General features: G+C 31.9%; 1 protein-coding gene across 2 annotated transcripts; it reads left to right on the top strand.

The window, feature by feature from the left end:
- Window positions 1-259: 259 nt before the first annotated feature.
- On the top strand, window positions 260-10,067 carry LOC135124999 (leucine-rich repeat protein soc-2-like). 2 transcript variants are annotated; one of them, XM_064050256.1, is made up of 3 exons: window positions 260-507; window positions 8,992-9,303; window positions 9,352-10,067. In XM_064050256.1, the coding sequence occupies exons 1-3, from the start codon at window positions 348-350 to the stop codon at window positions 9,513-9,515; spliced, it is 636 nt and encodes a 211-aa protein (XP_063906326.1). In that variant the 5' UTR covers window positions 260-347; the 3' UTR covers window positions 9,516-10,067. The 2 variants fall into 2 exon arrangements, with proteins under 2 accessions (XP_063906326.1, XP_063906328.1); XM_064050258.1 differs by lacking the exon at window positions 260-507 and adding an exon at window positions 8,427-8,519.
- The last annotated feature ends 3,501 nt before the right edge of the window (window positions 10,068-13,568 follow it).

The raw sequence follows: 13,568 nt of genomic DNA on the forward strand, positions 1-13,568 counted from the left end.
TAGAACGCACTCAAACCACTCAATTTCCGCTCTTCCGGAAATACCCGAAAATTCGCACTTACCACTTACACAACAAAACGAAGACGATCTTCCTGAACCTCCCTTACGTAACCTAATCAGTGATACCATCAGGAAAAATCGGCAATTCCTCACTTGTATAATAAACATTACCACTGCGCACCCTCGCTCGCCGTTTGCGCAGCATCTGCTCAGTAGGGGTGGGGGGTAAACAAAGTCCGTATAAAACCACGCTGGCGCGCAAAATAACAAACATTTGACAGTCGCGCTCAGAAGTGATACCAAAGGTGCATCGATTTTTTTTTGTTCGTTGGATCAGTTTGAGTGCAATGCGTCCTCCGACTCAGTTTGGTGACAACATCGCCGCGGAGGCCGAGAACGAGCCCGACCCGAGGATGATGTCCATGATGATCTGCACGCGGCTGGCCGGAAGGGCCGTCATCAGGGTTGTGGGACGGTGCAACGAGGCCAAAGGAAACAATAATCTCGGTGAGCTTTGCCGCTAGAACTACCGGTCAGCCTTAGAGCGACTTAAAAGGACCGAAAAGGTCGATTTACGATTCAATACTATGTATGGCTTAGCCAGGAAAACGCGAGCGTTTACTCACCTTGAGCTGAGCATCTCGGAAAAAATGAAAGTGTATTTCGCGATATGAAAGTCGCAATTACTTTCGTCGAGGAAACGGCGATTTTTGATTTTCGGTGCGGAAGTAAAAGTTCATTGTTGCAGGTGAAGCGGGTTTTTGTTGTTGTTATCGGGCGATGAGTGGAGCGTTTAGATATAGGTTTTAATGCGCAAAATGTAAACAAAGAGAATTAAAGGTGGATTTGTTGTAAGCGAGCCAAACAATGTGGTTTAAACAACTGTCAGTGCTTCCGGAATTGGTTGAGGTGACCCGACGTTGGATTGCTTTCACGGAGAAATAAGAAATGAGTTAGTCATCGTTTTTCACGAGCTTGCACTTTGAAACCGAAATTTAAATGGCTTAGCTATAAAGATTAAGACGCCGTTAGGTTTTTATTTCGTTATTGTTGTCATTGTTATAGCACAAAGTGTTTATCTAATTATAACAATGACAAAAATAAAGCAGTGTGAAAATTTGCAAAATCCGTTTCACATTTCTGGATCATTATTGCATTTTCAGGAGTTCTGCAAGGGGCGCACCTTGTACCTATTTCTTTCTCTGTTTCTATGAATGATGTTACTTTATTTTTTTTTTAAATTCCTTTAAAAAAATCACACTTTTTATAAATCTATCCCTTTATGTAAATGGTATTATTTCCATTTTTGAATAACTAGTAACACTTTAAATATATTTCACAAATAAATGGAATAAATTTTATTTAACGCTACTTTCGAATCATACTGTTGTGGTTCTTTATTTCATCATTTCATTATATCACATTTCATTATGCACATATTTTAACAACATTTTAATTAGTCTGAAAAGTTCTACAAGGCTCTCACCTGGGACCTGTTCCTTTTTCGTTTTATGCGACTGATTGGGTTTTGAATTTTTGAAATTATAAACACTTAAAAAATAATTGATTAATGGATTAAAAATAATTAAATAAGTATCTTCGTGAAATTTTTGTCAACTCAAACTTGAAATTCATGATGATCTGATGAGACGAAAATTATATTAAAGACAATTTTAAAAAAATACATGGCTGTCTTTGATTGTATTTCTGCAATTATATTGTAAGCAATCCAGACTGAAATATAATTTAAAAAGTTCTGCAGGGACCTCACCTTGGACTCATTCCTTTTTCTCTTTACATGAATGATTTGGTTTCTGTTTTTGAAGGATTCATATTATTTACTGGAAACGATTTATTTCTTTTGTGACTCATAAGTTTTATTTTTGAAAAATTTCACGACTTCAGGAAATTGTATCCAAAAACAAAATCATATGTCAATTTTAAATCAAATTTGAATATTTTGAGATCAGTGAGACCTCACCGAAATTATAAAAATATTTTTTTTTTATAAGCAAGTGGCCTCAAAAAGTTATAAATCCAGACTTAAATGAACATAATTTAAAAAGTTTCGCAGGAACCGCATTTTGAACCATTCCTTTTTCTCTTTAAATGGGTAAAAAACAAATGTCTTTATAATTTTTTTCTTTTCTTTTTCTTTTTATGTGACTCTTAACTTTTTATTTTTGAACAATTACAAGCACATTAATAAATGAAGAAAAAGTAATTAAATAATTACGAAATTTTACCCAAAAATTTGAAAAAATATGTTTTTTTTTTAATAGGCAGTTGGCCTTAAAAAGTTACATTTTATTATAACAAGTTCAGACTGAAATATAATTTAAAAAGTTCCACAGGGACCTCACCTTGGACCCATTCCTTTTTCTCTTTACATGAATGATGTGGTTTCTATTTTTGAAGGATTAATAATATTTTAAACAAGTGAAAAATAAATGTCTTTGAAATTCTTTCCTTTCCTTTTTCTTTTCATGTGACTTATAAGTTTTTATTTTTGAAAAATTTCATGATAAATGAATAAAAAATAATTAAATAATTTTACGAAATTTTATTTGAAAACAAAATCATTTGTTAATTTTGAATCAAATTTGAATATTCCTATATCAGTGACAACTCACCGAATTTACAAAAAATAGTTTTTTTTTAATAAGCAATTGGCCTTAAAAAATTGCATTTTGTTATAACAAATTCACACTTAAATATAATTTAAAAAGTTCTACAGGGACCTCAACTTGGTCCCATTCCTTTTTCTCTTTACATGAGTGACATGGCTTCTACGTATTTTTGAAAGATTAATAATATTTTAAACAAGTGAAAAATAAATGTCTTTATGAAATTCTTTTCTTTCCATTTTCTTTTCATGTGACTTATAAGTTTTTATTTTTGAAAAATTTCATGATAAATGAATAAAAAATAATTAAATAATTTTACGAAATGTTATTTGAAAACAAAATCATATGTTAATTTTGAATCAAATTTGAATATTCCTATATCAGTGGCAACTCACCGAAATTAGAAAAAATATGTTTGAACAAATTCGGACTCAAATATAATTTAAAAAGTTCTACAGGGACCTCACCTTGGTCCCATTCCTTTTTCTCTTTACATGAATGATTTGGTTTCTACTTTTGAAGGATTAATATTTATTACTACAAACAACTAAAAAATTAATTTCTTTATAAAATTCGTTCCTTTATTTTTGTTGTTATGTAACTTATAAGTTTTTATTTTTGAAAAATTACAAGTACTTCAAGAACATTTCAGTTATAACGGAATAAAAAATAAGTAAATAACTTTACGGAATTTTATCAAAAAAAAAAAAAACAAAATCGTGATATTTTTATATCAGGATAGTTAAACATGTTTTCAGTTTCTTGTTGGGAAAAGAAGACTTCGAATATTAAGAAAAACTGGACAAAATATAAGCCCCGCCCACCCACCCCTTCTCAATTGTGACGAATGTTTTATTCATCGTGAGCCGAAGGGCGGAGCTTAGTTACAAAATCCTCATCTCTGTTCAAGAAATTACCATATGAAATTAATCACAAAAGTAGAAAAATTGCAAAATAGGAATATCGAAAAATCCAAAAATTGAAAAATCGAAAAGGCGAAGTCGAAAAATTTGAAAAATCGGAGAATAGAAAGAAAAATCGAGATTTTGAAAAATCGCAAAATCGAAAGATGTTAAAGATGAAAAAGTCGAAAACTCGAAAAATCGACCAATCGAAAAATTTAAAAATGGTGAAAGTCGAAAAAACAAATGAAAAATAGATAAATCAAAAAACTGATAAAATTGAGGTATTGGAAAGTCGAAAAATTGACTAATCGAAAAATGGAAAAATCGGGAAATCGAAACACTCAAGAAAGACGAAAAACAAATATTTCTAGAATAGAAAAATTGAAAAATTGCAAAACTAAAATACTGAGAATTCGAAATGTTAAAAAATGGAAAAGTCGAAAATCTGTGGATCGAAAAACCGACACAATGAAAAATCTGAAAGTCTCAAAAAAGAAAAATGATGGCGAAAAAGTGAAAAATCAAAAAGTCGAAGTCGAAAAATTTCAAAAATTGGAAAATCGAAAAGTAGAGATTTTGGAAAGTCCAGAAATCGAAAAATTGGAGAGAGAAAATTAAAAAGTGGAAAAATTGCAAAGTAGGAATATCGAAAAATCGCAAAATTGAAAAATTGAAAAAGCGAAGTCGAAAAATTTGAAAAATCGGAGAATAGAAAGAAAAAACGAGATTTTGAAAAATCGAAAAATCGAAAGATCGTAAAGATGAAAAAGTCGAAAACTCGAAAAATCGACTAATCAAAAAATTTAAAAATCGTGAAAGTCGAACAAAACAAATGAAAAATAGATAAATCAAAAAATTGATGAACAATTGAAATATGGAGAAATAAATCGGAAAGTAGAAAATTCAAAAATGTAAAAATTGAGATATTGAAAAGTCGAAAGATTGAGTAATGGAAAAATGGAAAAATCGGGAAATCGAAACACTCAAGAAAGACGAAAAAACAAATATTTCTAGAACAGAAAAATTGAAAAATTGCAAAACTGAAATACTGAGAATTCGAAATGTTAAAAAATGGAAAAGTCGAAAATCTGTGGATCGAAAAACCGACACATTGAAAAATCTGAAAGTCTCAAAAAAGAAAAATGATGGCGAAAAAGTGAAAAATCAAAAAGTCGAAGTCGAAAAATTTCAAAAATTGGAAAATCGAAAAGTAGAGATTTTGGAAAGTCCAGAAATCGAAAAATTGGAGAGAGAAAATTAAAAAGTGGACAAATTGCAAAATAGGAATATCGAAAAATCGCAAAATTGAAAAATCGAAAAAGCGAAGTCGAAAAATTTGAAAAATCGGAGAATAGAAAGAAAAAACGAGATTTTGAAAAATCGAAAAATCGAAAGATCGTAAAGATGAAAAAGTCGAAAACTCGAAAAATCGACTAATCAAAAAATTTAAAAATCGTGAAAGTCGAACAAAACAAATGAAAAATAGATAAATTAAAAAATTGATGAAAAATTGAAATATGGAGAAATAAATCGGAAAGTAGAAAATTCAAAAATGTAAAAATTGAGATATTGAAAAGTCGAAAAATTGAGTAATCGAAAAATGGAAAAATCGGGAAATCGAAACACTCAAGAAAGACGAAAAAACAAATATTTCTAGAATAGAAAAATTGAAAAATTGCAAAACTAAAATACTGAGAATTCGAAATGTTAAAAAATGGAAAAGTCGAAAATCTGTGGATCGAAAAACCGACACATCGAAAAATCTGAAAGTCTCAAAAAAGAAAAATGATGGCGAAAAAGTGAAAAATCAAAAAGTCGAAGTCGAAAATTTTCAAAACTTGGAAAATCGAAAAGTAGAGATTTTGGAAAGTCCAGAAATCGAAAAATTGGAGAGAGAAAATTAAAAAGTGGAAAAATTGCAAAATAGGAATATCGAAAAATCGCAAAATTGAAAAATTGAAAAAGCGAAGTCGAAAAATTTGAAAAATCGGAGAATAGAAAGAAAAAACGAGATTTTGAAAAATCGAAAAATCGAAAGATCGTAAAGATGAAAAAGTCGAAAACTCGAAAAATCGACTAATCAAAAAATTTAAAAATCGTGAAAGTCGAACAAAACAAATGAAAAATAGATAAATCAAAAAATTGATGAACAATTGAAATATGGAGAAATAAATCGGAAAGTAGAAAATTCAAAAATGTAAAAATTGAGATATTGAAAAGTCGAAAGATTGAGTAATGGAAAAATGGAAAAATCGGGAAATCGAAACACTCAAGAAAGACGAAAAAACAAATATTTCTAGAACAGAAAAATTGAAAAATTGCAAAACTGAAATACTGAGAATTCGAAATGTTAAAAAATGGAAAAGTCGAAAATCTGTGGATCGAAAAACCGACACATTGAAAAATCTGAAAGTCTCAAAAAAGAAAAATGATGGCGAAAAAGTGAAAAATCAAAAAGTCGAAGTCGAAAAATTTCAAAAATTGGAAAATCGAAAAGTAGAGATTTTGGAAAGTCCAGAAATCGAAAAATTGGAGAGAGAAAATTAAAAAGTGGAAAAATTGCAAAATAGGAATATCGAAAAATCGCAAAATTGAAAAATCGAAAAAGTGAAATCGAAAAATTTGAAAAATCGGAGAATAGAAAGAAAAATCGAGATTTTCAAAAATCGAATGATCGTAAAGATGAAAAAGTCGAAAACTCGAAAAATCGACTAATCAAAAAATTAAAAAATCGTGAAAGTCGAAAAAAACAAATGAAAAATAGATAAATAAAAAAATTGATGACAAATTGAAATATGGAGAAATAAATCGGAAAGTAGAAAATTTAAAAATGAAAAAATTGGGATATTGAAAAGTCGAAAAAACGAAAAATTGAGTAATCGGAAATGGAAAAATCGGGAAATCGAAAAACTGAAGAAAGACGAAAAAACAAATATTTCTAGACTGGAAAAATTGCAAAACTGAAATACTGAGAATTCTAAATGTTAAAAAATGGAAAAGTCGAAAAATCTGTGAATCAAAAAACCGACACATTGAAAAATCTGAAAGTCTCAAAAAATTAAATGATGGTCGAAAAAGTGAAAAATCAAAAAATCGATGTTGGAGTCGAAACATTTCAAAAATTGGAAAATCAAGAAATCGAAAAATTGGAGAGAGAAAATTAAAAAGTGGAAAAATTACAAAATAGGAATATCGAAAAATCGCAAAATTGAAAAATCGAAAAAGCGAAGTCGAAAAATCGGAGAATACAAAGAAAAAACGAGATTTTGAAAAATCGAAAAATCGAAACATCGTAAAGATGAAAAAGTCGAAAACTCGAAAAATCGACTAATCAAAAAATTTAAAAATCGTGAAAGTCGAACAAAACAAATGAAAAATAGATAAATCAAAAAATTGATGAACAATTGAAATATGGAGAAATAAATCGGAAAGTGGAAAATTCAAAAATGAAAAAATTGGGATATTGAAAAATCGAAAAATCGAAAAATTGAGTAATCGAAAAATGGAAAAATCGAGAAATCGAAACACTGAAGAAAGACGAAAAAACAAATATTTCTAGAACAGAAAAATTGAAAAATTGCAAAACTAAAATACTGAGAATTCGAATGTTAAAAAATGGAAAAGTCGAAAATCTGTGAATCAAAAAACCGCCACACTGAAAAATCTGAAAATCTCAAAAAAGAAAAATGATGGTCGGAAAAGTGAAAATTCAAAAAATCGAAAAGTCCAAAAATTTCATAAATTGGAAAATCGAAAAGTAGAGCTGTTGGAAAGTCAAGAAATCGAAAAATTGAAGAGGGAAAACTAAAAAGTGGAAAAATTGCAAAACTGAAAAATCCAACAATTGAAAAATTGAAAAAGCAAAGTCGAAAATTTTGAAAAATCGGAGAATAGAAAGAAAAATCGAATAATCGAAAAATGGAAAAAACGGGAAAATGAAAAATTGAAAAAAGACGAAAAAAACAAATATTGAGACTGGGGCGGGTGGGTGGGGCTTAATCTGCGTGTTTTCTTTTAATATATGGAATTTTCTTTCATCAACAGCAGAGTTAAACATGTTTTCAGTTTCTTGTTGGGAATGGAACACTTTGTACATTCAGAAAAAAATGGACAAAATATAAACCCCGCCCACCCACCTAAAGCTAAAGGGCGGAGTTTTTCTGCAAAATCCTCATTTCTCTACAAGAAATTATCATAGGAAATTCATCACAATTGAAATTGGGGCGGGTGGGTGGGGTTTATTTTTTTTTTTGTTCTTTATACACGTAAGTAGTTTTCTTTCAACAATTTTTTGGCGTGAAATTTCAAATCGAAAAACTGCAAAATCTAAAAATTTAAACGTCCAAACTTTGGAAAATCGAAAATTGGAAAGTTTAAAAATGCAAACTTTAAGAGGTATCGTAAAATTAAAGAAAAAGAACGAAAAATGAAAAAAACAAAAACTTGAAACGAAAAATTGCAAATGGAAAAATTAAAAATTAAAAACTCGAGAAACTCCAATCCAAAAATTTTTTAAACCAACTTTGGTTGTTATTTTTTACACAACAAACCAACACGTGTTTATCAATTTCTAGGTCGTTCTGCTGCAAACCTCAACTTTTCCCGAACCTTAATTATGGTCACACTCAAGTATCTTCAAACTAGCTCCCAAATAACCACGAATTTGTACGACTTTGCTCTAAATTTAACCCACGAGAAAGCAAAACTCCGTTAAAAATACACCAAATCTCCTCATTACATGTACGACTGCTGACATTATTTTCACTTCAACCAAAATAAATCATTAAAAACCTTGATCACTCACTCCTCGATAACAAACCCGCCCAATAAAAATAGATAAGCCAGCGTCTCGAGCGCAATCTTAGGAAATAGCACCGACCATGCGCTTTCAAAACTCGGTCATTCGTTCAGTTTGCTTTCCAAATGGCTTCGGCTGTAACCAGAGTCGTGCACAGGTGCGAAGATGCCCAAGAAACGCAAAATTTAGGTATAATTTCACCTAAAATCCCTCCGACTTCTATGTAAGCCCCCGCTTTCTAATCTAATTACACTAATAACGCGTTTAATCCCAATTAAAAATTGTGTTTATTTTTCGACCCGTGTTAGTTTTATTCAAGGATGTTTATAATTTTACATTAACGAACTACTAATGGCGATTTTATTTCAGCGTTGCGCAAGACGAAAGTTTTAATTTTATGGCAACAAAGTGTAGCGCAACAATGCACTGACGAGCAGATTTTATGTAACTCGCTCGGGTTGGGAAACGTCGTGCGAGCCTAATTTTAATTAGGAGTGAGAATTAACGCGCTCGAAAATGGTATGCTAATGCGTATGAGAACGCGCAACAATCTGTTTTTATTGTCACTTTTATTTACTACGAGATCGTTAATAAAGTTCGTGAATATTACGCACCGAATAGTACGCCCTGCGTCACACCACTTACGATTTTTTTGTTGCAGATCTCTCCAATTGCCAGCTTATGCAAGTACCAGACGCAGTGTACCACCTGATGAGGCACACTGAACTCAAAACCTGTGATCTAAGTGATAATGTGATTACGAAAATACCTCCGAAATTCGCTGTTAAATTCAGTTCGATAACGGACTTGAATCTATCACACAACCAGATGGCGAAACTTCCAGACGAAATCGCAGATCTGGGCTCCCTGGAAAGACTGGATATCTCCCACAACACCTTCATATCTCTGCCAAACTGTATATTTAAGATCTCCAAGCTGCAGCAGCTCAACGCCAACAACAACCACATAATCGGTATGCAAACAACAATATCATCTATGTTGTACTAAGGAAAAATTCTAGATGTGGACGTGGAATGTTTGGAGGAGGCGCCCTCGCTCGAATCCGTAGACCTAAGTAGCAACCCTTTGTCCCCCAGGTGTCACGACCGGCTGTCCGGGATCTCCAGGATCAGGATAACGCTGACGCCGAGAGAGAAAGAGGACTGGGAGGATCTCACCATCTAGTAGAAGATCTCAAAATCGCACTGCCATTTAGAAATAATCGAATGTGTTTTAATACGCAATCGGGTTGGGACGAATGTGCAATACGACTTTTAGTTTAGTTATTAGTTGTTTACGATTCGTCTGTTAAACGTGAAACATTTTTGATTATTTCGTCTCCTGGTAGCTCATCCCAAAGCAGGGTGCTAATCTAAGGCCTGTGCAGTTAGTCTAATTTGAACGTTAAAGTATTTGTATTTTTTATAATTGATATTGTAGTTGATACTTTTCAGAAAATACTAATGACGGGACTCGACGCACGACCTGACGTAGCTTTATTGTACTTTTTCTCAAGGTCTCCGTTGAGGTCTCGCTGAATGTGTGTATTATTTTGTACTGACACTGTGTTGTTTATATGATTGTATATTTATAGTGATGAAATTATATTTTGTACTTATTTGACATGATGTTGGCTTTTTCATCTAGTCATGTTGTGATCGGGATGCATAATGTCCTTTGTAGTGTCTAGATGTCTCCCAAATGAAAAAATGTCAAATAAAAATTCAAAGACTCGAAGCTCACTTATTCATCCTTTTCCATCAAAAATAACAGTCTGTGTGTAAATAATCAATGAGAGATCGCACGTGGCGATGTTTGCAATAACAAACCCAGATCAAAAATATCGAAAATGCGTTTACCGACACACAAAAATATTTAAATTTCATGATTCTATTTCCGACAGATGTGCAATTTACGCCGTGGGGAATAAATATACACGAATTTTTCATTTTTCGGTAGTAGTTTTAGTCTCCTCGTATAGGCAACCCATTCAACCCAAACCCGCAACTGTACGATCGAAAACTCATTGAAATACAGTAATCCACAACGCGTAATTGGCACTCCTGCTTTAACAATGTCATTTCGATAATGTCGTTTCAACAGATTTTGTCATTGAGGTGTCCCGATTCAAAAATTATTTAACACGTTTTTTTAATGTATAGAGTTTTCTCGTTATCAGTTTATTATTGGTAAAAGAAGATTTCGCATATTAAGAAAACCAGACAAAATATAAGCCCCGCCCACCCACCCGTTCTCAATTGTGATGAATACTGAAGAGCGGAGTTTAGTTGCACAATGCTCATTTAAAACGGTGGATCTATGTTGTGTTTCAAAATGGCGCAATTTGTTCGAAAATCAAGGGGGCGGCGAACTACAAAGGTGGAAAACTGCCACTGAAACAACAAGAAAATGGCTGAAACATGTCCACGATAATCAAAATACAAAATCGGTCGAAGGTTATTTCAACAGAACTTTCCTCGCCCCTGAATTATTAGACTTGAATTTTCTTTTCAATTTTTCTTTTTTTTTTTGTTCCTTCATTTCGAGTTTTCACGTTTAAATTTTTCAATTTGCAATTTTTTATTTTCTTTATTTTTACAATTTTTCAATGTTGCAAGTTTATAATTGTCTGTTTTTTCAATTTTTCGGTTTTTTTCTTAATTTTACGATAGCTCATAATGTTTTCATTTTTACATTTTCCAGTCTTCCGATTTTCCAACTTTTGGACGTTTACATTTTTAGATTTTGCAGTTCTTCGATTTGGAATTTCCCGAATTTTCAATTTTTACATTTTTCAGTTTTTCATTTCTTCATTTTTTCGAGAATTTGACTGACTTTGTGTTTTTTATTATATTTCTTGTTCTTTGCGCCAAAAAATTGTTGAAAGAAAACTACGTATATTAAGAAAAAAAAACAAACATTAAGTACCACCCACCCGCCCCAATCTCAATGGTGATGAATTTCGTATGATAATTTCTTGTAGAGAAATGAGGATTTGCAAGAAAACTCCGCCCTTCGGCTCACCAAGAATAAAACATTCATCACAATTGAGAAGGGGTGGGTGGGCGGGGCTAATATTTTGTCCATGTTTTCTTAATATAGGAAATCAATCTTCTTTCTCCAACAAAAAACTGAAAACATGTTTAGTTATCCTGTTCTTAAAAGAAAACTATATATTTAAAAACCATTAAAGATTAAGCCCCACCCACCCACCCATGTCTCAATTGTGATGAATTTCATATGACAATTTCTTGTAGAGGAATGAAGGTTTTCCAGCTAAATTCTATCCTTCAGCTCACGATGAATAAAACATTCATCACAATTGAGAAGGGGTGGGTGGGCGGGGCTTATATTTTGTTCATTTTTTCTTAATAGATGAAGTCTTTTGTTCCTAACAAGAAACTGAAACAAGTTTAACTATCCTGTTCTTAAAAGAAACCTATATATTAAAACAAACACTAAAAATTAAGTTCCACCCCCCCCCCCCCCTCCCATTGGCAATTGTGATTAATTTCTGGTAATTTCTTGTAGAGAAATGAACATTTTGCAACTAAACTCCGCCTTCCAGCTCACAATGAATAAAACATTCATCACAATGGAGAAGGGGTGGGTGGGCGGGGTTTATATTTTATCCATTTTTTCTTAATATTCGAAGTCTTCTTTTCTCAACAAGAAACTAAAAACATGTTTAACTATCCTGTTGTTGAAAGAAAACTCTATATTTTAAAAGAGAAACAAACAAAAATTAAGCCCCACCCACCCACCCCAGTTTCAATTGTGTAAAATTTCATATGGTAATTTCTTGTAGAGAAATGAGAACTTTGGAGCTAAACTTCGCCCTTTAGTTCCCCATGAATAAAAAATTCATCACAATCGAGAAGGGGTGGGTGGGCGGGGCTTATATTTTGTCCATTTTATCTTAATATATGAAGTCTTCTTTTCCCAACAAGAAACTGAAAACATGTTTAGCTATTCTGTTGCTGAAAGAAACCTCTATATATTAAAAAGAAACAAAGATTAAGCCCCGCCCACCCGCCCCAGTCTCAATTGTGATGAATTTCATATCGTAATTTCTCGTAGGAGAAATGAGGATTTTGCAACTAAACTCCGCCCTTCTGCTCACGATGAATAAAACATTCATCACAATCGAGAAGGGGTGGGTGGGCGGAGCTTATATTTTGTCCAGTTTTTCTAAATATTCGAAGTCTTCTTTTCCCAACAAGAAACTAAAAACATGTTTAGCTATCCTGTTGTTGAAAGAAAACTCTATATATTAAAAAAAAAACAAAGAAAAATTAAGAATCTAAAAGATCAGGAAGATCTAAAGGATCTAAAGGATCTAAAGGTATAAAATGTCCATAGGGATAGAAAGGATCTAAAGGTCTAAACGATCTAAAAAATCTAAAGGATGTAAAGGTTCAGGAGTAACTAAAGGATCTAAAGGTTCTAAGGTTGGAAAGGTTTTAGAAGTTTCAAAAGGAAACAAAGGGTCCACAGGATCAGAAAGATCTAACGGATCTAAAGGATGTAAAAGTTTAAAATGTTCAAAGGGATCTAAAGGATCTAAAGAATCTAAAGGAACTAAAGAATCTAAAGGAACTAAAGAATCTAAAGGATTTAAAAGATCTAAGAATCGAGAGGATCGAAAAGATCAAAAGGAACAAAAGAATCAAAAAGATCTAAAGGATCTAAAGAACCCAAAGATTCTAAAGAATCCAAAGAATTTAAAGAATCCAAAGAATTCAAAGAATCCAAAGAATCCAACGAATCCAAAGAATCCAAAGAATCCAAAGAATCCAAAGAATCCAAAGAATCCAAAGAATCCAAAGAATCCAAAGAATCCAAAGAATCCAAAGAATCCAAAGAATCCAAAGAATCCAAAGAATCCAAAGAATCTAAAGAATCTAAAGAATCTAAAGAATCTAAAGAATCTAAAGAATCTAAAGGAACTAAAGAATCTAAAGGATCTAAAGGATTTAAAAGATCTAAAAAATCGAAAGGATCGAAAAGATCAAAAGGAACAAAAGAATCAAAAAGATCTAAAGGATCTAAAGAACCTAAAGATTCTAAAGAATCCAAAGAATTTAAAGAATCCAAAGAATTTAAAGAATCCAAAGAATTCAAAGAATCCAAAGAATCCAAATAATCTAAAGAATCTAACAGTCTAAAGTGTTAAAATTCTCTAAGGACTTCAAATACGAAAGGATCGAAAGAAACTAAAATTTCAAAAGGATCCAA

The sequence above is a fragment of the Zophobas morio genome, unplaced genomic scaffold, assembly GCF_036711695.1.
Source record: "Zophobas morio isolate AGI-343-1 ecotype UQ-CSIRO unplaced genomic scaffold, CSIRO_AGI_Zmor_V1 ptg000008l, whole genome shotgun sequence".
NCBI lineage: Eukaryota > Metazoa > Arthropoda > Insecta > Coleoptera > Tenebrionidae > Zophobas > Zophobas morio.